This window comes from Populus trichocarpa, chromosome 10 (assembly GCF_000002775.5).
Source record: "Populus trichocarpa isolate Nisqually-1 chromosome 10, P.trichocarpa_v4.1, whole genome shotgun sequence".
Lineage (NCBI taxonomy): Eukaryota > Viridiplantae > Streptophyta > Magnoliopsida > Malpighiales > Salicaceae > Populus > Populus trichocarpa.
Genome location: NC_037294.2, coordinates 6,503,086 through 6,529,250, shown reverse-complemented (window position 1 = coordinate 6,529,250; position 26,165 = coordinate 6,503,086). Strand labels below are relative to the sequence as shown.

General features: G+C 32.9%; 2 protein-coding genes across 3 annotated transcripts; one reads left to right on the top strand and one right to left on the bottom strand.

Annotated features, from left to right (window-relative positions):
* The first annotated feature begins 3,422 nt into the window (after window positions 1-3,422).
* On the top strand, window positions 3,423-10,152 carry LOC18102365 (chaperone protein dnaJ 16). 2 transcript variants are annotated; one of them, XM_024610825.2, is made up of 12 exons: window positions 3,423-3,817; window positions 4,307-4,430; window positions 4,646-4,728; window positions 4,899-5,010; window positions 5,091-5,195; window positions 8,347-8,400; window positions 8,801-8,890; window positions 8,996-9,104; window positions 9,206-9,354; window positions 9,433-9,486; window positions 9,589-9,809; window positions 10,066-10,152. In XM_024610825.2, exons 1-11 carry the CDS (start codon window positions 3,687-3,689, stop codon window positions 9,802-9,804), a joined length of 1,227 nt encoding a protein of 408 aa, XP_024466593.1. In that variant the 5' UTR covers window positions 3,423-3,686; the 3' UTR covers window positions 9,805-9,809; window positions 10,066-10,152. The 2 variants fall into 2 exon arrangements, with proteins under 2 accessions (XP_024466593.1, XP_006378182.1); XM_006378120.3 differs by having other exon boundaries at window positions 9,906-10,152.
* Window positions 10,153-10,671: 519 nt separating this feature from the next.
* Window positions 10,672-12,234, bottom strand: LOC18102364 (peroxidase 6). The gene has a single exon (XM_006378119.3). The coding sequence runs from the start codon at window positions 12,028-12,030 to the stop codon at window positions 11,044-11,046; it is 987 nt and encodes a 328-aa protein (XP_006378181.2). The 5' UTR covers window positions 12,031-12,234; the 3' UTR covers window positions 10,672-11,043.
* Window positions 12,235-26,165: the final 13,931 nt, after the last annotated feature.

The following is a 26,165-nucleotide window of genomic DNA, read 5'->3' as shown; positions in this document are numbered from 1 at the left end:
AATCTAAAATAGTCAATTTGATAAGCGACTCACCTCAATATAAGATCTAAAATTGGTCATCTCGAGAGATAACCAACCTCAATTAAAGAATCTAAAATGGTCAACTTAAAAAGAGGCCAACCTCAACAAAGAAAATATGAAGTGTGTCAACTCGAAAGGCGTCCAAACTCAATTGGAGAACATAAAATTTGACCAACCTTAACAAGAAATCTAAAATAGGTCAATTCAAAAGGCGACCAACCTCAATTGAAAAATCTAAAATGGACAACCTGAAAGACGACTAACTTTAATAGACGACCAACCTTGACTAGAAGAGTTGAGAGTTCTTTGCTACGGGATTCAACCAAAGGTGTCTTGATTATAAACTCAACATGAAGTTTTTATCTATACTTTCCATCATAAATTGACCCTTGAACTAGAATTTATATATGAAACGAATACATTTAGGACACAATAATACCATGATAGCTATACAAATCAAATAAATCAAGCAAAATATCAAGAAACATTGCTTACGTTATTAACATATGTGAGATGTTGTTAAGCAACTGTAACAAGGAAAGATTATGGTGTGTGTGTGGAGTATGATGGTGATATAACAAGATATGAGGTTATGTGGGCTAATAGTGGCAAAAACAATTAGGGAGAAACATAGTGCTAAATAATTAATTAAAAAGAAAACCATTCAAAGTCCTAAAATCCTAAAAAAAATGTTAATTAAAACCCTGGACTAGAAGCAAAACATTATGATTAAAACCCGATAAAAAAAACCCAACCTTGAACATAAAAAAACACAATTTAGCACAACAAATGAGGAAACATAACAATAAAATATTTAAGAGTAGAGACCGAAGACTAGAAAGTCGCTGATGAGAGAGATCGAGAGAGTATGTGAGTAGGGGTAGGAGGGGGGGTGAGGAGGCATGCAACTGCGTTAGTGAGGTACTAGTTTAGGGTTTGAGAAATTTTTCATTTTATACTTATTTTTGGCTTTTATACTCTATTTGGTTTTGATTGAATAGGTTTGATTTTGTTCGATTCAGTTTGGTTTGTTTTAGATTTTTGAAACCAAATTGACTCGGATTTCTTTGGATTTTTAATCATTTTTTTTTGTTTTATTTCTTTGGCATAGTTTTTTCAATTATTTTCTCGATGGGTTGATTTTTTTAACACCCATATTCCAAATACATATTTGTGTTCTTATGAACATAGTTATGAAACTTGGCCTAACTCAGAGAAATTTACCGATTCAGAACTTGGCTCAAACCGAATTTCATTTTGAACCAGATTGTTTTTACCAAACCGACATCATTTCATTAAAAACATATGAAACAATGTTGTTATAGTTAAAAAAATTTGACCAGTCAAAAAATGAGTTGACTGGTCAACCACTAGTTAACTCGACCAACCCATAACTTGGGTCTTAGGCCGCCTTATAACTATATTTATGAGAATCATATATCGAGGAAAGGGTGGCCTTTCAATCCTTATTGGTTTGGGCATCATTGAAAGGAGGCTTTTAAAAAAAAATCAGCACTTCATTCTTACATAAAAAAAAAAAAATTTCTTTGAAGAAAAATCCATTCTTTCATAGGCTGTTTGAAACGAATTCTTTACCATAATTGAATTTAATTATAGTGTTCATTTTAATTCAATTTATAAATAAGTTGGATTCATATGTTTGGAAGAGATGGATTCAATTTATTTTATTTTCTATATTACCCTCATCATCACGTTTATTTTATTCATTTAAAGATCTCTAAAAAAAAAATTACTTTAGAAAATACATTATCTTTTTAGAGATTGAATTCCCTTTGAAAAGAGATTGAATTCCCTTTGAAAATTAAAGAGGTTGGCTTTTGATTTACTTTTACATAATTTTTAGAGATTGAATTCCCTTTAAAATTAAATTATTAACATTAAAAATAATAAAATATTAAAACCACTTAATTTTACTCAATTTAGAAAATTTCAATCATGAATAAACTCTATTTTGTAAAAATAAGGAAACTAATCTCTCACACTAAGATTCATAGAAAATATTTAACATGAAGATATTTTCTATAGAATGTTAAGGCATAATAGTTTTACATTATTCATTTATTAAAAAAATATCAATTATTAGATTTATGTGATTTATTAACGACATCCACTAATTTAATGCATGAGATACTTATTCGCCTGTTGATATTTTTTTGATAAGTGAATTATATACGAGATTAACATTATTCATTTTTTTATGAAATAAAATATATAGAAATAAAAAGAAAACAAAAATAATTTTCCAAAAAAGAGAATCTTCCCCTCCATTTATATATTCAAACTTGCACATCTGGACCGAAGTGCGTCTTACGCAACCTACAACTGGCGCGTGTTGAAAAACATGCGGAACTTTCACTCACAAGCCATAAAGGGTGAATCGATCATCAAGATTGCAGTTTATTGAAAAGAGTATCCAATTTTTGAAAATTATTATTCTGTCCTTGTAGTTGTGTAAAAACAGTTAATTAATCCATTGAATTTAGAAAATCCAATAAGCTTGAGCTATCAACTAATTGGTTTGGAATATTAATGAACATAAAGCATATTTTCAAATATTTCTTAAGAAAATATCATTAAAATAACTAAATAATCCTTATATTTAAATTGAGGCTAATACATATTTAGGAGAATTATTTCTCTTAACAATTATTATTAGGGGTGAGAAAAAAACCGATTAAACCGAGAAAATAAATAAAAAAAATAATCGAAAAAACCGAACCGTGAAAAAAAACCGATTAAAATTTTGAAAAAACCGACAGGTTCGGTTCGGTTTTATAAGCCTAAAATCGAAAAAACCAAATCGAACTGAACCCAAACTGAAAAAAACCCGGAAAAAAATCGAGCCAAACCTGAAAAAAACCGAGCCAAATCGAGCCAAACTGAAAAAACCGAGCCAAACCGGAAAAAACCGAGACAAACCGGTTTGAACCGGTTTTTATCCTAAAAAACCGAACTTAACTGAAATCGATTGGTTTGAACCGGTTTCGGTTTTTTTTTTTTTAAATATTTCAATTTGGTTATTTTTTTTTATAAAAACCGAACCGAACTGAAAATAATCACTCCTAATTATTATATTAAAAATATTTATTTTTATTTGTTTTTTCATGTTCATAATTAAGTTCGAGCTCAATTACAAAAATCACCAAACCAGCATGAATATTATTCCAGAGCTCGTTATAATACTCTACTTCAGCAATTTAATTTAATCTACATGAATCAACCTGGATAATTTAATTATTCTTCATTTATAAAAAAACCATTCGACATAGACAAATAAAGAGACTATAACTCACAGAGTTTCAAGACTACGAGGACTAACTTATAAACGTAAAAACAAATCCGGAAAGATTACTTCTGAGTCACTAACCCTTTATCCCTAGATTTTCCCCTCCAAATTTTCTTGGTGGTTTGTCTCTATCGCGGTCGCTCTCTCTCTCTCTCTCTCTAAGCTCCAGCTCAGGGGAGGTCCCATCCCATGGAGTCCTTCTCTTTCTAGGGTTTGTTTACTTCCTCCACCAAACACAAATTTGTGTGTGAGAGAGAGAGAGAGGAATGTTGGAAAACATTTGGCTATTTCCTTCCTTGCTGCAGTGATTTATTTTAGGGTTTTGTTAGTTATTGTTGTATATAAATAGAATAGCGTAATGCCGGCTCATCGATCGAAGCAGGATGAAGCAGCAAGGCAGGTGCGGCGAGACCCATACGAAGTTCTTGGCGTCTCCAGGAACTCCTCTGACCAGGAAATTAAGTCCGCCTACCGTAAAATGGCTCTCAAGTATGTTTTTTTTTTTAATTATTATTTTAAATTGGTTGAAGATTTATTTTTAATTTTACATAGTCTTTTTTGTTAATTTGGACAGCTTTTGTGATTGAATCTTCATTTAATTCTAAGAGGGCGTCAACGAAATAATTTAATAGGGTTTTACAGGATGAGTAATTATTGTTTAAGCAAAAAATAGAGGTAAATAAAGGTTTTTTGTGACATTATTGGGGTTACTGTAATTATTTCCTAGTGCAAGTGCAATGTATGACTTGTTTGGAAAGCAAGATTTGATTTATTAAAGATATGATGGAAAACAGAATAAAGAGCCGAACTTGGAGTAGTTAAGTAGCACAATTGGGTGGCAATGGAACTTTGAATCACTACTAGTTCTTATAAGATACCCGCATACATTGAGGTTGAAAATGCCCTCTATTTTTCTTTTCCCTTGTTTCTTCCATTGCTAATCAAGGTTGGAAAATTCTCTTTCGCCTACTATTTCAGGTACCATCCTGACAAAAATGCAAATGATCCTGAAGCAGCTGATATATTTAAAGAGGTTACATTTTCCTATAATATATTGGCTGATCCAGACAAGAGACGCCAATATGACTCTGCTGGTTTTGAGGTGAGGAATTTTGGCAGTGGATGAATAATGTTTTGGATTCAAATGTTAACATAGATTATTTTCTTCTTTTTGAAATAATGTGGTTCATTCTGCAGTTTTTGGGGCTATCCAGATACCAGCCATTTCAATTTCTTGTAGAATTGTAATCATTTAGTTTTATACGTGTTTTATATGATAATGTAATGCGAAGCATGATCTTGCTGTCATATGATCAGGCTGTTGAATCAGAAAGTCAAGAACTTGAACTGGATCTTTCAAGTTTGGGAGCTGTGAATACTATGTTTGCGGCACTCTTTAGGCAAGTTTATAATGAATTTATGCGATGTTAATCATCAAAATAATTTTTTTTTTAAAAATTATTTTGGAATAATTAATTTTTTTATTTTTTATTTTGGAATAATTCTCATGAGTTATGATGATTGTGATGGTTTGTATTGATTTTTATTTGTACTGTTTCTTTCATGATAGTAAACTTGGAGTACCAATTAAGACCACTATATCAGCAACTGTTTTGGAGGAGGCGCTTAATGGTGTGGTTGATATTCGTCCACTTTCACTTGGGGAACCTATTTCTAGGAAGGTGAGGTATTTGTTCTGGTTTGTGTGTCAGTTTTTGTAATTGTGCTAGGTCTCATTGGAAAAACCTAAATTTTTAAACAGGTTGAAAAGCAATGTGCTCACTTCTATTCTGTCACGATAACAGAAGAGGAGGCAAGGGCTGGATTTGTTTGTCGAGTGCAATCATCTGACAAAAGCAAGTTCAAGGTTAGAATAATCATAAACCTTTGGCACAAATCCTTCATGATTTAAGTCCGATGGTGTATTTTTCTCTTACTTTTTATTTTGTATGCCCAACTGTATTCTTGCTGAGCAAAGGATTTTAGCATCTTTGACTGAGGTAATGAGGTTAATGTTTGAGTAAGAAAGGAACATATCGCTTATTGGAGTAAACTTGGCAGTCATTGAACGTATTTTATGTCACCCTTTCCTTTTAAGTTTGTGTGAGATTTGAATGGAATCAAGGAGTAATCATCACTTTCTGTTTGCAAGACACACAGAGGACAACTTCTGATGAAGGGCTTGTCTAGTGTTACTTTCAGTCACTGAGCAAAGGATATTGTTGGAAAAATCATTCCTCTCTTTATTTTCTTTAGAAAATAGTCTTTTTTTCCCCTTTTGAGATTAAATGATGTTTTCTTCAAAAAGCTGACTCATGGTGGAATGCTTTGTAGAGGCCCAAAAGCTGCCATGCAGCCACTGTACATCAATACTAAACCAGTTGTAAGAATGAGCCTTTTCAAAGAAATGGCTATAGAGATTTCTTGTTCAATTCATTTAGTGTGCAAATTACAGATTATGATATTGCAAAGCTGCCTGATAGGGTCAAAAGAGCATACTGAATGTTTGTTTTTAATTGGAGTTCTGAAAATGCCATTTGTGATTGAATGTTCCTTAGTATGGATGCTCATGTTTTTTACTCAAAAGCAACAGAAGTTGGTTCAAGGATTGTATGCTCTTAGTTTGGGTTTGTGGTGCATTTAAGCTTGTATAATAGCTAGTCAATTGTGAATTGCACCATATAATGGCAAGTTTCTAGGGAAAAGTTGCAAAAAGCTATCATGTGGTTGGAGCATTTGCAGTTATTGAACAAGTTTCAAATTTTTAAACTTCAGATGCCCATGTTTTCATATGTTGCGTTTGCCATTTGCCATTAGTTAAGTTTGCTAAATTAAGTCCAACTTTTTTCTTCTTCTAATTGCTATAATTTCTATCAATTGATAAAATTTATGTTATCAACCTCAATCTTGATTATTTATCAATACTCATGGTTTCATTTGTTGCATTTGCCCTTTTCCATTAGTTATGTACAGAGCACTCTATTCCTTGGATGGTTTTCTTGGTATTATAAAAAGTAGTGTATTTCTTTCTTTTTTCTATGAATGTATTTCATTTTTTTTTTGTTGTCCAAGGTAGTTGGATCATAAAATATAAATAGTGACACATTTCATGTACAGGAAGTGTCTGTTACAGTGTTGAATTAAATGTTCAATTGTATGAAATTAAAAATGTAAAAAGTTTGAGGATTTATATCTAGCAACTTAAATGACAAAAAAGGCAGATGCTATCAGAGAAAATCACAAGTCACTGAAGTGCCAAATTCTCAGTCTCCGAAGTGCACATGTGCCAATCCACAGGGTACTATTTGCATTTTCCCAAATTTTCTTCGGAACAAATGACACGCATTGCAATATGTGACAGTGTGTAGAGAGGTGTATTTTTGGTAGATTGGTATTCTGTAGTTTTTAATGAATAATAGAGAGGTTTTTTACTCAAGGTTGCCTTTCATTGCTTCCTCACTGTTAGTGGTACTTTTCATTGGTTGGAAGCACATGTAAAAATCTGTGGCCAATTCAACAAAATCAGCATAGTTGACTGGGCGTGATAGGTGTTAAAGCTTTGAATGTAATTGATTGTGAATTTATTGACAAGCAGAAGCTGTCTGATTTAATATTTCCTTTAGGAAAATATTGGGTTCTTGACTGCTTGGTCTGTTTGGGCATTATGACTCTCTTCAAGAGAGGAGTTTACTGGTCTCCTATGTTGGTGCTGAATAAGTGCTGCAATGGAGATGACAACCCCAATTGTAGAGAGTCTCCTTTTTTCATAGTTAATAAGGAATGAAAGAAGATATTTGGCTTCCTAAGTTGATGCTGAAAGAGTTTCCTGTAAACACTGTCTTTTGACTCATATGGCCTTGCATTTTCCTTAATCATCATAATTGATTTTCTTTAGCTCTGTTGGAAACATCTATTTTTTTGCATTTGTTTTTCTCTTCACCTTTCTGTAGTGATGGAGAATCTGATAGACCTTCTCTTTTGGAAGCAATGAATTTAGATTTTTTTTGGTTATGTTCTGGGACATGGAAATCTGTTCCTTGATACTAGATAAAAAGAATCAGGGAGTAGAGAAGTATCAGAAATGGGTATGGGAGAAACCAAGAAAATTAATTGTTTTTTTTCTTTGCGGGGGCAGGTTGAATGGGATGGAGAGTGATCAATCTCAAAATTGAACTTTCATTCATCAATGACTATCTCTGAACAATAATTCTTGCTCTTATGTGAGTAATGAAAACCCTAAACCCAGAATGATAGGATAATGATTGGAAGTAAAAAACCAAAAGACAATTACTAGTAGTACAAAATAAGTAGTCAACTCTAACTGGAAGATATAACTCTCTAAAATAACTAGATACATAAGAAAATCTTCAATCATTCTCCATCAGTTCTTTCCTTGCAAGGAAAAAGAAGACTTCCTGGCCTTTATGGGATACAGATTATATGCCAAATAGTCCATCTTTGCCTTTCAATGACTTTGTGCTGTGGGAGCAGATTTTTGAGCTTATGTAACTTGAAACTGTTTCTTATGGGCATTTTGTTGGAAACCTTGGCAAAAAGAAAAAGAAAAAAACCGATTAAAATGTTTATATGAAAAATGTCTCTTCCTGGATTGTTTTAGTTTTCTGACAACCAGTCCAAAAGTTTCTCACACCATAATTATAAGACCAGAGTTGAGGGTCGACCCAGCCTAAGGCCTAGGTCAACCCAAGATTGTTTTCTAAAAATCCTTAAAAGACATCATTTTGGTAAAAAAAGACTGGGTTTTTCCACTAACCTGACTAGGCCAAGCCTTGGGTCGGTGGACCACTAGGTTGACCTGACAGGCTGGGTCTTATAACCATGTCTCGCACCCTCCTCATTGCTGTCAAACAAATTTCAGATTCCCACAATTCTTATTTCATTTTTAGCAGTTTCATGTAGTGAGTTCTCAAGTGATATCGAGTATGTAATTTTCTCCAACTATAACTTATGCGTGAAAAATGATCATTAGGCATACTGATTGAGTGTCTTTTGTACAGTTATTGTATTTTGATCAGGAAGAAAGTGGTGGAGGATTAAGCCTTGCTCTACAGGTATGATGCACTTTCCCCTGTCTTTTTCTTTTTCTTGTTGGTTGATCATCTTAAATCAAAGCCAACAGTTCCATATTCTTACTTTGATTCTAGTCTTGGATGGATCTTAAAGAACATTATGACTTCATTTATCATATTACGACCAGCAGATTGGAGATCTTCCCACAAAAGAGATTTTAGATCTCTCTCTAGTGAAGTATAACTGACTAGATCCCTAATTATGATGGACACTACTTGGTCAAAAGGGGAGCTACTGTTGACGAAGTTCTTTCTGGAATTGATCTGCCTTTGCATGTTTGCCATGTTTTTAGCTCAATAGAGTCTAGTTTAATATTCTTGACTAAACACATTCAATATCATTACATTTAACCCATTTTTACTGGTTTGCTTTTTGGTGTAGGAAGACAGTGCTAAAACAGGAAAGGTTACATCTGCTGGAATGTACTTTCTATGTTTTCCTGTATACCGGCTGGATCACACTGTCAACTCTGTAAGCTGATGATTTAAGAGATCAGTGTCAAGTGTCATCTTTGATATTTGTCTTTTATTTGATTCATTCATCCTCATTTTGGCTGTGGAATTGTTGTGGTTTCAGATTGCAGCTGCAAAAGATGCTGATGCTGCTTTCTTCAAAAAATTGGATGGGTTTCAGCCATGTGAAATATCTGAACTGAAGGCTGGCACCCATGTTTTTGGTGTCTATGGTCAGTTCTAAGATTTTTCTTGTTGTTTAGGGTACTATGCTTGGATAATATATGTGCGGATGGGCTGACAGCATCCTTCTGGTCCTGGCTCTTTCTTCCAGGTGACAATTTTTTTAAAAGTGCAAGTTACTCAATAGAAGCTCTTTGTGCCGCACCTTTTATGGAAGAAAAAGCTAATCTAAGAGCTGTTGAAGCTGAGATTCTTGGAAAGAGGGTAGAAATATCCAAGTTTGAAACTGAATATCGAGAGGTTTGCACTTGACTTCAGCAGTCTATATTTGTCTGCTCTTGCCTCTCTTTGTTCGTAATTTTTGTGGCCTTTCGACAGGTATTGGCACAATTTACCGAGATGACCAGTAGATATGCACAAGAGATGCAAGCAGTGAGTTTAACTTGTCAAAATTTGTTGCTGATATCTACATGAAGATGAGGTATGAATAGATTGATGTTTTCTGAATTTTCACTGTTGATATTGGTTTTGCAGATTGATGAGCTTCTTAGACAAAGGAATGAAATTCATGCCTCCTACACCATTGCTCCACCAATGAAGCGGAGTTCAAGTAAAAGCAGGAATAAGGGTCCCTTCAGGGAGACCAAAGAAGATGCACAAGTGAGAGATAAGAAACCTACAAGGGATAGATCTAAGAAGAAGAAATGGTTCAACATCCACTTAAAAGTTGACAAAAGAAAGCCTTGCTAAATATGGTAAGATCTGCGACATTTGCTTTTTCTTATTGCATGTTGTGTCTTTGCCTTGGACAGTAGTTTAATTGTACTCTTGCTGTGAATGCAAAATCTTAGCTGGATACGGGAGGCTGAATCTGATGCACTAGGGTTAATGGATTAACTGTCTGCACACATTAATTTGCTTGTGTTCTGGCGCTAGTGCTAGTAAAGTATGAGGTTAAGCAATTTCTCGACCATGAGTGGTCATTCTATTGTTCTGCCATGTGAAGTGCAGATGGTGGTTTTGTCTTGCGGTCATGTTCTGCCAGGTTGTAAGAATGACAGCATCTCGTTGATATTGTAAAATTCCTTCCTTTGTGCACTCCTTTTGGTCATTCTATTGTTCTTTCCCCCAGATTGTAGGAACACGTACTTGTAAATTGCATTAATTATTCATGAGGATCCTCTCATCAACGTTTGGCAGCAGGGGTTCTGTTTTTAAAATGGAAGATAATAACCGCATCATGCACATGTTCTGTACTGCCCAAGTGGGACAATAATTGGTTGGTAGTTAGGTCACTTCGATTTCAACTTTTCCGTCGTGAAAATCCGTTGTTACTGATAGCGCAACCATAGGCAGTGGCATCTTTCTTTCGTTGTTCTGGTTCCGTCACTCAACTATCCAAGTTAATTTAATGTAATTAAGAAAAAACCGACTTCTAGAGGTTCTCTCCCTCTCCCAGCCAGTGTGTTCAATGATTTGTCAATGGTTTTTTTCATCGAGAAACGAAACCTAGCAGTCAGTCTTTTCCACGGGCATCCTGTGGAAATCTCGTGCAAGTTGAAGGAAGGTGGTGATCTAGAAATCGCGTCTATAAACTAATGGCATGCGTCGTAATCATGATCACATTAAATTCTTAACTCCATTAGATGATTCTTAATCACACTATCTTACATTACATTATTTTGTACCAAATATATGGACAGTGAAAACTTTTCCCCCTCCTTGCTTTGATGATGCCTTGAAGGTTACTAGTACGTACATCTTGGATATGTCAGCTTCTGCATTCGTAATATACGGATCACAAACAGTGCTGCTTTGGAAGTGTATTATCATTCATCAAGTGTGCGTGCTTGTTGTATATTATGTTGAAGGATGCATCTGTTTCGCCCAAGAGAAATAATAGAAACAACAGTAAGACTTCCCTAATCACAATCATGGACCCGTCTCTTCCAACTAAAGCTGCAAATGATTACACCATTTCTAATTAATCTAGGCAGCGTTGAACTGGTCGCACCTATGCCTCACCTCTCCCTTCTTCCCTGTCTTGATCTTATAAATGCTAACTTTCTCCATTCCATGTGCAAAAGCTTCAAAGAATGCAGTCTCATTTGCAGCATACAAGTCTACGAAGGGCTTGGTCCTCCTATCCACAGAAAGGGCTTGATCTGTTGACAGCAACCCTAACCCCCTCTGCAGATTTTTATAGTACATATTGTCAAATTTCCCTGGTGTCATCACGTCATTATAAGCACTCATAGTTGGGTCCTTCGTGTAATTTGCGCACAATTTCCTTAGCCCTTCTGCATATTTGGGGTTGTATGCAGGGTCAGTCTCTGAAGTCTTGCTGAAGTTAAAAAGCCTGTTACTAAATTCTTTGCAATGGGAAAACCCTATCGTATGAGCGCCGACCAAAGCCACCATTTCTTGCACTGAAAACCCTTTGGAATAAAAAAGGGAGATGATATCTGACAATGGCATTGTTGGTTGAGCAATATTGCCTTGGACAAGAGAGGCGTTGGATACCAGGCCATCTTTGCGTCCTAGACGCACATGGTAGTAAGGACCTCCCACCATTGTGACAAGGTTGCGTGCAGCGGTGGCTAGAATGTCAGCACAAGAGACAATGCCGGGGCACTGGAGCTCAAGGGCAGTCTTCGCACGAGTGACAAGGTCATAGGCATCTCCAGGGATGGACTGGTCGATGTCAGCATCACGTTCAGCTTTGTTGAAGGATGTGGAGGTGATGAGCAAGGAGCCATCACAGCCTTCCACCATGCAGTCGTGGAAGAAGAGGCGAAGAACGCCGGCAGCAGTGGTGGGGCTAGCAATTTGCTTGTCCGAGACGATCTGTTCCATGATAGAAGCGAATTGTGGGCATGTTTTGTTGTAGTAGTCGACGGAGAGTCTGGACTTTGAACATGGAAAGGACATGAAGAAAAGAAGTAATATGAGGAGATTATGGCCAGGAGATGCCATGGTGCAAGGTTTCTGAAAGATATGATGGAGTTAACGATGGGAAATTGTTAAATCATGTGAAGGATGATGGATTAAGGGAAATTAACAAGGTAGAGGATCAGTGAAGGATGTACGTTTTGGTTAATTGTGGAAGAGAGGCTTTGGAGGAAAAAGAATGGACAAGTTTGGACGAGAGAGTTTTGACGACTTCAAGGGATTATTATATTAATTAATGACCGCAGGAATTTTCATAATATACATGAGAAGTTATTATAGCTTTTGTCTAGATAGGTGGCACCACCGTGGCACGCCCTTTTTCGCGGGCTGACCACCTTTTTAGCAATGTAAAAAAACAAATTTCAGCGAAAGAAAATTTTCTTATGACTCAAGTGATAGATTATAAATCATTCTGAATCTAATAAGATAGTAATGAAAGTAAATGAATCGACTAGGAAAACATTACTCTTGTTAAAAGTAAAAAAAAGTTATAATTTTTTTTTTCCTATGAATTCAAGCTCATAAACTCCTAATCCGGATTATGAGGGTAAATCAATATGAAAAGCAAATTGAAAAAAATATTTAACTGAAGTTTGAAATTAAATTTTTAAAATATATATTTTATGATCACAAGAAAAAAATTATGTTTTTTTAATGTGAGATAAAAAACTTTTTAAAATATTCTTTTAAATTTCATTATTTACAACATGTATAGTCTATATTCACATGGATTTTTTCTTAATTTTTTCATATGAAATATTAAAACTTTAAATATTTTTTTAATTTTTCCGGGTTGATTCAGGTTGACCCATGAAACCCGAGACCTGGCCCCTTGGTCGGGTCAACCCCTGGGCCGGGTTTGATAACTATGATGATAACCCCAAAAATAAAATAAAACAAAATTATAAAACCCAATTTCCAATCAACCCGAGTTACCCTACAAAATCCACGACCTGAGTTATGAGACCAAAACAACCCCATAAAAAATAAATCAAAACAAATTATGAAGCCCAAATTCTAATCAACTCAATCTTGAAAGATGAAATTTAAAAAAAAAAAAATTGAAAAAAGGATAAAAAAAGCCCGAGTTAAACTAGGTTCATCCACTAAACCCATGATCCAGCTCATGAGACCGAGATAACCTAATAGAAAGTAAACGACTTACTCCGAATCAAGCCATGAGATTGAGATAATCTTGTATAAAGCAAATCGAAACAAATTATTAAACACAACTCTCAATCAACACATTATTGAAGAATTAAATTGGAAAAAAAAATCAATATAAAAAGGACATAATAAAAAGACCCGAGTTAACCTACAAAACTTGTGACCCGAGTCAACCTACAAAACTTGTGACCCGAGTCATGAGACTGAGATAACCTAATAGAAAGTAAATCAAAACAAATCATGAAGCCTAATTCCTAATCAACCTAATGTTGAAAGGTGAAATTAAAAAAAATGCCAAATATAAAAAGAAAAAAAGAAAGAGTCAACCTGGTTAACCCGTTAAATCCGCAACACGAGTCATGAGACTAGGATAACCACATAAAAAACAAACCACAACAAATTATAAAGTTCAATCTATAATAAACTAAATGTTGAAGGATATAATAAAAACATAGATTAAGAAAAACCAAAGGCAAAAAAAAAAAAAAAACTATTGCGATGAATAGTTTTTTGTAAGGTAGGGCACAATGAAATAACCACCTATTTCAATTTTTTTTATTAATAATAAACCTAATGTTGAATGATATAATTAAAAAAATACCAATTAAAAAAATTAAAAAATTTAAGTCAATCGGGTTAATATGCTAAACTCACAACCCGGTTGGAATAATCACATAAAAAGTAAACTGTAACAAATCATGAAGTTTATTGCATGTGGATGCGCGGCGTTAGGGGGTCATTTGAAGTCGCCACCTAGTTGTTTGGTTCAAGGTCGCTAGGAAACTTGAGTGTACCTGTCTTATCAAAGATTCGAGGGTAAGAGACTGATTGTGGTTAGGAAAGGTATTAGCACCCTTAGCGCACCCTACCTGAGTTAAGCTGCTTTGTGATTTGATGTGGTTTAAAGGTTTTGATGGTTTTCTAGTCGGTGATCTATCTGTAGTTTAGGATTAAGATTTACTCGTATGAATAAATCCAGTGTTCAAGAATTTATTATGGACTCCTGTACCCAAATAAATTCTTAGAAAAATGTTCTTCATAGTTTGTGTGTTACAGTGAAAAATACTCCCAATTAAAATTGGTGAATATTTAGAATAATTTTGAGAATTTTCTGGTCAACTCTGATATTTTAAATACCAGCCTCACTTATAGCTCCAGTGTTCTATACCAGGATTTTTAACAATTAATTCACATGAATTAAAAAAGTGATTTATTGAAATATTGGCCAAATTCTCATGAATTTAATAAACTAGTTATTAAATCCTAAAATGCATGCAAATATGTATTTTGATTTTTCGTATGGAAATATTACGTAATATGATATTCTTTGTATTTTTAAGACACTTGGCTATATGCAATAAAGATAAATTGAAATTTTTTATCCTAATAACTCAATCAATCACAAATCATCATTTAAACAGTCCCAAATCCATACGCACAATTAATAATTTGTCCCAAAAACTAACAATTTATTAAATAAATGGTTTAGGGTTAGGAATCGACCTTCCAACGTTGTGGTGGTTGTCTAAAGACTATTGGAAACCTTTCAAGGCTGTTAGGTAATCCTGACAGCGCGTGGAATTACGCAACATTGCCATTGTCGACTCGTGGAATCATGCGTTGTCTCTACTGGAGGAGAAGAACTTGGTGAATTTAAAACTCCTCTGTCTCTTTGATTCTTCACTGACGGTGCAACAAACAAACATTGTAGAGGGAGTTTTGCTCAATTGAAGTTTAAGCCTTTTTCTTGTTTTTTAGTCCAGATATGTCTCTTCTTCCTATTGCTGCGTTTTAATGTTGACACTTGTAGAAGAAGCTTTGTTGCGTTGAAGTTCGATTTCTGCTATTGTTCTTTTTTCTTCACAGTTGGTTTCTACTACTACTGCTTGTAAGGTAAGTTGGTGTAGAAAATCCTTCATTGTTGTAATTGATTGATGATGAAATGAATGTTGTTGTTGGCTACCATGTATGGGGATACTTTAGTTGAGCTCCTAGTTGGATTGACGGACTGCTGTGTTGAAGCTGATAACGCTGGAGTTCACGTGATGCAGCACTGCTGTACTGGAGCTGGAAGACCACTGTGGAGGTGTTCACAACTTCTGAAGAGAGGCTGTTGTTGCTACTCTTGAAGGAAACGAAGGAGAAATCATAGCTGCTGGGACCTTGGGGAGCTACAGATGCTGGAAGCTATTGTTGTTGTTATAACAATATCAAACGGGTATGGTTGGACTGCTACAAAATCTCTTCTAAGAAAATCAGCCAAGTTGCTATTGTTGCTGTTATTGAACCCTCCTCATCACCTTTACTACTGCTTGCAGGTGTTGTTGCTTACCCCAAAGTCTTTTAGACCCCACTAACAAAATTAAAAAAGGGAAGGAAATGACAGTCGCTGCTCGAGGGGTATTGCTTAACTGGTGGCGTTGTCGTGAGGATGGTGGCTCACAGTGGAGATGCTCGTGGTTGCTAGAGCTGTCGTCATTGGTCTGATGATGAAGCCAACCTGTCGGAGTATTGTTGAGCAAGTTGAATCCTTGCTGCATGCGAGAGTTTGCTGCTACTCAGGAGGTTCTGCTCACATTTGAAGCACTGAAGTGGCCGAGGAACACAACCACTGTTACTTGGGAAGATGAGAGAGAAGCTGCATGAAGAAGACACTGTCATGGCTTGCTGCTGTTGTTGGAAAGGTGGTTGTCATGGCTGACTGAGACTTACGGTTGAAAGATATGGCTGAGGCTGAGTTGTAGCTAATCTTGACCGAAACCAATGTTATGGATGATACTCTCAACTAGAAGCAAAGTTGTTGATGCTTGAGGATGGACTTCTGCTGCTATTGGCGTGATTGAAGCTCACGGTTGACAGATACTGCTTGTTGTTGAAGGAGGAAATTGTTAGAAATGTTTAGGATGGAAATAAATATGGAGTTGACTTAGAAGCGTGAAAACATTATTTTTAAGGTGTTTATTTGTCCCACACAAAGATAACACCTCCAGGATACAACTAAGCCTTTTAAATCTCTGAAAGAATAAGAAGATAAGACCAAGAAAAAAATGTATGTTTTTTAATTTTTTTCTTTTCTATATAATAACATGCTTTTATAGACTTGAAACATAACGATGAAACAATATGACTGTTGATGAAACACTATGGTTGTTCATCAAACAATATGACTATTGATGAAACACTATAACTGTTCATATTAAGTTCCAAGTTTCAAATACTATCTTTTGATATTATAAATATCTATATAATAACATTAGGAAGCCAAATAGGAGAGTTTGTCCACCATGACTTAATTTATTACACAATAGAAACCCACACTTAGAAACATTAGGAGGGAGTGTTTCTTTCCAACGTGGGATAAACATCTTTTCTTTATTCATTTACAAACTACATCAATAATCCCACACTAGTTTGTAATGAAGGTCTTTTCACTTGATAGAATTATGCTTACAAGAAGGTATTTTGCAATTTAAACCTTCAATTAGTGTTAGAACTTGAATCCTACTAAAGTTATTGGTGTCCGCAAATTAAACCAAAACTTTTGTTGTAGAATAAAAGATACTACACACATAATACTATCCAAACTCTTAAAGAGGTTGTTTACAACTATTTAGCACTATTATAATCATGTGCTAAAATCGTAATTTTTTTTTTCGTGAATATTTACAAGAGAAAACCCTAACACTTGTCAAAAGCGGCACCATTTTTATATTCATATAGGTGGAATTATACATGTCTCTATTACATTAGACACAAACTTTAAATTCCATTAAGAGCCTACACTCATCCTACTTTTCGTAATAGAACACACTGAATACTATCAGAATAGGGACTCAAATTAATTATCAGTGTCCAATAGATATAAAACTGTAACTTGTTATTACCCATTAAACTAAGAGATAAGCTTCTTGCTAATCCGAAGTTGGGTTCCTATTACTGGTATCTTTAATAACGGGTTTCAACCCCATTCCATTAGTTGTTTTTCGTACCATGTCTCTAGATAGTCATTTTGTGAGCGGATCTGCTAAATTATTCACAGATTTCACATAGATAATGGTGATTACACCATTTGTAATTAACTCTCGAATATATCCATGTCGAACGCTTATATGTCTTGACTTACCATTGTAAATGTTACTATAAGCTCGAGACATAGTTGCTTCACTATCGCAGTATAAAGAAATAGTTGACATAGGTTGTGGCCACAACATAATATCAAACAACATATTTCTAAGCCATTCTGCTTCTTTACCTACATCAGCTATAACAATAAATTTTGATTCCATGGTAGAATGAGAGATACATGTTTGTTTCTTAGATGCCCAAGATATTGCACTCTTCCAAGTGAAAAAATCCATCCTGATGTGGACTTATTATCACTTGAACTAGTCATCCAACTTGCATCACTATATCCTTCCATCACAGCTGGAAAATCAAAATAAAACAAGCCTAAATCGATCATTCTTTTTAGGTAACCAAAGACTCTTGCAATAGCCTTCCAATGATCTGTATTTGGCTTGCTTGTATATCTTGATAACTTGCATATAGCAAAAACTATATCTGGTCTTGTATAATGCATAGCATACATAAGACTTCCAATGGCACTAGCATATTCTAATTGTGCTATCGCTTTATCACAATAATCATTTAACTTCATGCTAGAGTCAAATAGGGTATTAACCTCCTTTATATTGAGATGCTTAAACTTATCGAGCATTTTCTCAATATAATGTGTCTGATTAAGTGCATAGCCACTACTATGTTTCTTAACTTTGATACCTAAAATTGTATCTACTTCACCAAGATCTTTCATTTTAAAGAAAAAAGTGAGATACCTTTTGGTTTCAACTATTCCAATCATATTGGTGCTAAATATTAACATGTCATCTATATAGAGACAAATAATCACACCAAAACCTTTTGTAAATTTAGAATACATACACTTATCAGCACCATTGTGATGAAAATTATTCATCAAAATTGCTTTGTCAAACTTTTCATGCCATTGTTTTGGAGCTTGTTTTAAACCATATAAAGACTTTATCAATTTACAGACTTTTTCTTCATTTCCAGGAAGTATAAAACCCTCAGGTTGCTCCATATACACTTCTTCCTTTAAATCTCCATTTAGAAAAGTCGTCTTTACATCCATTTGATGAACATACAATTTATAAATTGATGCTAATGCAAATAAAACTCTAATTGATGTAATTCTTGCCACTGGAGAATAAGTGTCAAAATAATCAACACCCTCTTTTTGAGTAAAATCTTTGGCAACCAATCTTGCCTTGAAGGTTTGAATAGAACCATCGGTATTGTATTTTCTTTTGAACACCCAGTTACATCCTATTGGCTTAGAACCTGGAGGTAAATCTACTAGGACCCAAGTATTGTTAGATAATATTGAATCCATTTCATCATTTACTACTTCTTTCCAAAAAGCAACATCCCTAGAAGACATAGCTTGACCGAATGTCTTTGGATCATCTTCTATATTTAGGATCATATGTGTCTTTTTTAATATTGTATTTCTATCACCTTTCACTAAAAATACAATTAAATCAATAGAAATAAAATCTGTATCTATGTGTTTTTCCTTTCTAACTCTTTGACTTCTTCTAGGTTCACTTGAACCTATTACTTCTAGGTTTTTATGTTTTTCACTTAACGTTGAGCTATGAGTCATTACTTTTAGATTTGGTTCTTGCACATTTGAATCACTTATGAATTTATATTCGATAAATTCAACATGTATAGATTCAACAATCACATTAGTTTCTAAATCCAAAAGTCTATAAGTCTTTGAATTTTGTGCATAACCAACAAAAACACTCTTAATACCTTTGGGTCCTAATTTTGTTATTTGAGGATCAGAACTTTTATAAAAAGCTAAACACCCCCACACTTTAAAATAATTCAGATTTGGTTTCTTACCGTTCCATGCTTCGTAGGGAGAAATATTTGATTTTTTAGATAATACTCTATTATGAATGTAACATGCAGTAAGTAAGGTTTCACCCCATAAATTATTTGGTAATTTAGCATTCAAAAGCATGGCATTGACCATATCCACTAAGGTCCTATTTTTCCTTTAAGCAAGTCCATTATGTTGTGGTGTATAGGGTGCTGTCATTTGATGGATTATTCCGTTTTCCTCACAAAATATAGAAAACTCCTTAGAAAAGTATTCTCCACCTCTATCACTTCTGAGAACTTTAATTTGCCTTTCCTTTTGATTTTCTACCATTTTCTTAAATTCCTTGAATTTTCCAAATGCTTCATCTTTAGTTCTTAACAAGTAAACATAGGTAAAACGAGAACAATCATCAATGAAAGTTATGAAATATCTTTTCCTACCCCTGGTTAACATACCATTTTTTCACATATATCAGAATGGACCAACTCAAGTAATTGAGAATTCCTTTCTACTTTAGGAAAAGGCTTCTTTGTCATCTTTGCTTGAATACATAATTCACATTTGTTTTTATTATTATGTTGATATGAAATATAACCATTCTTACACATATATTTCAAATATCTATAATTTAGATGTTCTAATCTAGCATGCCAAAGAAGAGAAGTAGATTCAACCATATGAGCAGAAATAACATTGATTTCATTAATACTGAACTTAAACATGCCATCACAGGAATAACCCTTTCCCACAAACATCGCACTCTTAGTTACAATAACCTTATCAGACTCCAAAAACAATCTTGAACCTTTTCTTGCTAAAAAGACTAGCATATACAAGGTTTTTCCTGATTTCAGGAACATGAAACACATTGAGTAAAGACAATTTTTGTCTAGAAGTAAAGTACAACTTAATAGTTTCTTTTCCCAGAAATTTGGCAGAATTATGGTTGCCCATCAAGACCTCTTCATGTTTTTTCAATTCTTCATAAGTCTTGAACCATGCTTTGTTATTGCAAACATGAACTGTTGCACTAGAATCCAGCCACCAATCTGAAGTCTTTACAACATTAGTTGCCATATTTAATTCGGTAATCATTCTAATTTGAATGTTTGAAACCATGGCAACTAACTCCCTGACTTTGTCTTTTTCAACCATATTCACTTTGAAAGAACCACATTTCTTGTTGAAATTCTTGAATCTGCACTCTTTTATATAGTGCCCTTTATTTCCATAATGGAAACAAACTCTATGCTTCTTATTAGCATTTTGTTTCTTCTTGAATTTGTTTCCTTTCTTTTGCACTTTCAGATTGTTTTGAGTCATTGTCAAACAAGTTTCAGTAACTAAATTCACTTTATAATTTGTTGCTTGCAATTCACGCATACGAGATTGAACCTTAATTTGCAAGTGTGTTTGAAACTGTTCAAAGGTATAATTGTCTGTAGAATGCAACATCTTCTTCCTATATGCATTCCAGGATGGAGGAAGTTTTGATAAAACAGCCCCCACTTGAAGTGAATCAGGAACTTTGATATCCAAATCACTAAGTTTTGATATCAACATTTGAATTTCATGAACTTGATCCATGTATTGTCAGTAATCTCATACTAAAAAAATTTTAAAGCAAGAAAACGATCAGAACCTGATTTTTCCTGCTTATAGTGTGTCTTCAAGGCAACCCAAATTTCTTTTGGCGACTTTAATTTGGAGAAGATGTCATAAAATTGACTGGTCAGAGTATTCAGTATATGCCTTCGACAAAGCACTTCATCTTCTTCACGTTTTACTCTTGCAGTCTTAATAATGACAGATTCATCTTCTTGTGGTTCAGGTAGTGTAGATAGATTCGGATTAAGAATGTACTAAATTTTTAATGAAGTAAGCAGGAATATCATCTTGTCCATCCATATTGTGTAATTCATACCATCAAAATGATCTAGTTGAATTTTGACATCCTTAGCAACTTTGACGCTAGAATTCATATTTGTCTTCATCAAAATAAACACATTAAAATTGTTAGAAATGTTTAGGATGGAAACAAATATGGAGTTGGCTTAGAGGCGTGAAACCACTATCTTTAAGGTATTTATTTGTCCCACACAAAGACAACACCTCTAGGATACAACGAAACCCTCTAAACCTCTAAAAGAATGAGAAGATAAGACCAAGAAAATAATGTATGTTTTTTTATTGTTTTTCTTTTCTGTATAGTAACATATTTTTATAGACTTGAAACATAATGATGAAACAATATGACTGTTGATGAAACACTATGGTTGTTGATGAAATAATATGATTGTTGATGAAATAATACGATTGTTCATCAAACAATATGACTATTCATGAAACAATATGACTGTTCATATTAAGTTCCAAGTTCCAAGTTCCAAATGCTATCTTTTGATATTATAAATATCCATATAATAACATTAGAAAGCCAAATAGGAGAGTTTGTCCACTATGGCTTAATTTACTACACAATAGAAACCCACACTTAGAAACATTAGGAGGGAGTGTTTCTTTCCAATGTGGGATAAACATATTTTCTTTATTCATTTACAAACTACATCAATAGAAATTGTTAACGACTGAGATTATAGCGGTCGCGCTGGTATGTGACCAAGCTGTTGTTGCTGGAGCAAAATAAGTAACCAGTGACTAGGAGAGAAAAGTGAATTTTGTTTCTATATTGCTCTTTGGGTTTCTGCCTTTTTTTTCTTCATGTTTTTCCTTTCTTCCGTGTGTGTGCTGGTGAGAAAGTGTTTAGGCGTGCGTGTGATTTTTTCTTCCTCTAACTAATTCTCTCATCTAATTACTTTCCTAAATTTCTACCTTTTTTTATATGTAACCACTATCTATTTATAGATAAAAAAAAGTTTGTTATTTTTAATTACTTGATCCCAAAACAAACTTTGTGACCATGCAACCTAAAAAACAAATTGGTTTCTCAACTTCTTTCTTTTCATATTTGGTATCTTGCAAATTTTGATTTTTCTATTTTTTTTTTTTTTTTTTTTGAAAAAGAGTAACTTCAGCATCGACTTAAAAAACACGTTAAGAAATGAAAGCGTAGAAAAAAACATTGTAAGTGACGCAAAGATGCCAAAAACATATTTTTTGGGTTTTTGTTGTTTTTTTTTTGAAAATTTATCAAAAATTGAGTAAAAAATTGGGTAGCAACAGATGGATTCTTTACAATGTTTATGAAGTAAAACCTTATCAATGTTTTGTATAGTAAGTTGGAAAGAAAAAATATATATACTCAGCTTGCTAAGTGATCCACTCATCCAAAGACTTTGCTTTTTAAAAGAAAATGATCTCATTATCTTGGGTGACCTGCCCCTTTTGAAGTTAAAAAACTAGTCTATTTTCACGAGCGACTTGCCCATTTGAAATTCAAACACTGATCTATTTTCACGGGCGACCTGCCTATACACTGTTACCCTTGTCTATTTTCACAGGCGACCTGTCCATTTTAAAAATCAAAAGAACTTCAGCAAGCGTCCTTACTCCCCTGAAATTGGTCTCATTATCCCAGACGAACTGCCCATTTTGAAATCCAAACACTGATCTATTTTCACGGGCGACTTGCCCATTTAAATTCCAATACTTATAAAAAAGTTTATTAATCAATAAAAATAAAGTAATCCCCACTTTACCTTTGAATATGTTAGTTGAAACTCTACATGATAGAATTACTTTTAATCTACTTTGGATTTTATTGGCTTTTTTAGTGGAACAACTTTTTCTTAATGAAAAATAGGTAATAACTAGAAAAAAATAGAATCTAAAAATAATAAAATTAGATTAAAATCCAGCAGATGATTAAATTAGATAAAAGTTTGTTATCATATGCCATCTTTGAATCCTTTAAACAAAACAAATAAAAAAATAGTAAACTTTTTGAAAAATTCCATTAATAAAAAAATCATTTAAATGAAAGGATTTAGAGAAACTTCACTAAACATCATGTTGAATTTCCCAAAATATATAAACGTAGCAAAAACAATATTTTAAAAAATCTTTAGGAGTCTCAAGATCTCGTTATGCTATCTAGTATTGTTTAGAGTTTGAGTAAAGATTACTAGAAAAACAATTTTTTTTAGATTTGATCAACTTTTTAAGGTTTGTTTATCACAAACCATAAGCCATTTAATTTTCCAGCATTTAATTGTAATTTACAGGAACCACCAAATAAAAAATCTCTTAAAACCTAAGAGAAGGATTGTTATGCCTTGAGTGATGGCTCTTTTTTGTTTCTCTCTACTTTATCTATCTATATAGGAGTATCTGTGTAATGAGTGTCTATCTAATCACTTATAAGATCATCAAGTTATAAGAAAAATATAAGGCATAACATTCTATTTATAAGAAAAACTTGATAATCTATTAATGGTAAAATATCAATTTTTCCCTATATAATATCACATATATTATTTCAGAAAAATTTTAAAAATATATGTAATCAAGTCTCTACGTAATTCTTTTAGGTTTAGAATTATGATTCCTATATAAATTACATTATAGTCCTTACTTTTTAAAACTTATTTACAATCAAGTCACATTTGATTAATCATCACATTTTAATTTTTCACTAACAATTCTTAATATGTGTGACCCACTCCTCTAATATGTTGGTTTAAATATAAATCACAATCCTAATTAAATTAGAAATAAATAAGTTCAATAGTATAACTTATATCAATTTAAAAATTAATTGATTTATATTTGAAGATAAAGTGCAACATCTAGTAACGTGTCACGAACCTTCAAATATTAGAAAAATCATAAGTGATTTAACTTAACCTTTCGATGATCAATTTTTAATGTAATTATTATCTCTTCACCAAAAATATTCTGATTTGAAGATTTGAGCATAAAGTTTGTCTGCTCTGTCAAGTCATATTTATTTTCAACATCATAGTTATTGATTATTTGAATAAGATTTGAAACTCTCGTCAAATATCATTTCACCTTATTAAATAATTTCACAATCAATACTATTTGACAATATGTTATATATTTTTTTATAATTCATCTAGGGTGATGTATCCTCTTTTAATCACTCAAATATTTTGATATAATTCATGTTATATCCAATATCTACCCGTTTATTATCCTTGATTAAGACAACATATAGTTAGGATCAAATCATAACTTTTTCTATATAAGATAACTTAGTGATCTCAAATCTAAGGATCACTTTTACAACTTTCACGCAAGTTTCCATAGGTACATATGATCTCTCCATATAGAATCCTCATATCAGTCAGCTAAGGGTACATATAAGTTGACAAGCACCTACATATTAGTTTTTGATATCCTTCATACCTCAACTTATGAGAACAAATGCTTCATTTCATAAAGGAAAAAAATATAATATGTATCGGTCTCAATAATTTTAATTAATATTAAGTCTTAATAGAGCATCGACTAGGAACATATAGGAACAATATTTTGATACAATAAGAATCTCATAATTATAATCACTTTATAATTTCATTTGAAAAACAATCTTGTTCCAAGAACTTGATCTTTACTCTAGATTTATTAATAAAATATAAATGAATATCAAAGATAAAAAACATTTACTAATAATAAATATGTTTTTACATGAATAAAGTTAGTGTCAATTATAACCAAGTTGGCTATGAGACAAGAATAATGATAATATTGATTGTATCTCTAATAATGCTTTTATAAGATTCCTATAAGTGAATTTGTATTTCTACATTATTGTCATTATATTCCTAATTGAAACACAATAAAATTAAAAATTATTTTAATCAAAGTTTATCTAAAATCATTAAAATTCTTAAACTTTAAAAATGCTTGGATAAAAAAGTAAATTATTTATTTGTAAATAATTTAAAATCATTTTTTATACATAAAATGTATTAAATAATTTATTAATACACATGTGGAGCATAAGTAACAAAGTCTATTTTATATAAAATATTTGATAGAATTTGAAAAATAAGATTGTATCACTAATTACTATCAATTATTATTTTTTTACTATTAGGCCTGATATTTTTTATACTACCTTTCATGCATTAAACTAAGAATGGTCTTCTTGAGGTCTAGTAAAAAATCAGAATTGAGAACCCTGAGGGATGTAACTTAACTGATCAGGTCTTATGTTTGCTCTCAAGAAGTCACTGCTTCGAGTCTCATAAAGGTCACTGGAGGCTTATATGGTCGTTAACTTCAGGGTCCGTGAAATTAGTCGAGGTATGCATAAGCTGACCCGGACACCTATATTAATAATAATAATAAAAAAATCAGAATTGAGAGATTTATTAATTTTTTTATATTTGATTTAATATTTAAGTTAAATTATAAAAAATCCGTTTAAAGTGTCATAAAATTATAGTGACCATCCAAAGATTTTGAAGTATTATAAGAACCCCCTTAAAATTTAAGTAAATATTACAAAAACCTCCTTTTTACCTAGAATACTCCTCATATTTTTGCATCATCCCCTTAGTATTAAAGATGTTTTGGATATAAAAGAGAGATTTTATAATATTTCAAACTTTTAAATGGTTATTGTAATTTTATAACACCTCAGAGGACTCATTATAATTTACCTTAAGATTTAAATCCTAAGATTAAAGAAATAGGACTTTCTCAAAGTCTTCCAATGACCCTGCAAATGGTGGTAGGTGCACCAAAGATTTTTCAGCTATCAATTCCCACCTGACGCGCGAGGCATAATTGCTTAAGAGCATTGATATTTTCTCAAACTCTATTCTTCTTGTAAAATTGAATTATATCAGATTGAGATCCTCTTGTTTACTAGAACAATGTAATGGGTTTTCGACCCCCACTCAAAAATCTTAAATCAGACTTTTAAGAGTATTGAGATATTTTCTTTTAAAATTATATAATACATTGTTATAAAACCTAATTTGAGATTGATCTGATATAAGATTCAAGTCACAGATTGAATGATTTAACTTAAATTATTTATTTTTTTAAAATATCAAAACAATATTATTTTAATTTTTTTAATAAATTAAATCAGATTTTTACAATGTCAATTGAATCATGAGTTGATCCATCCAGTTGA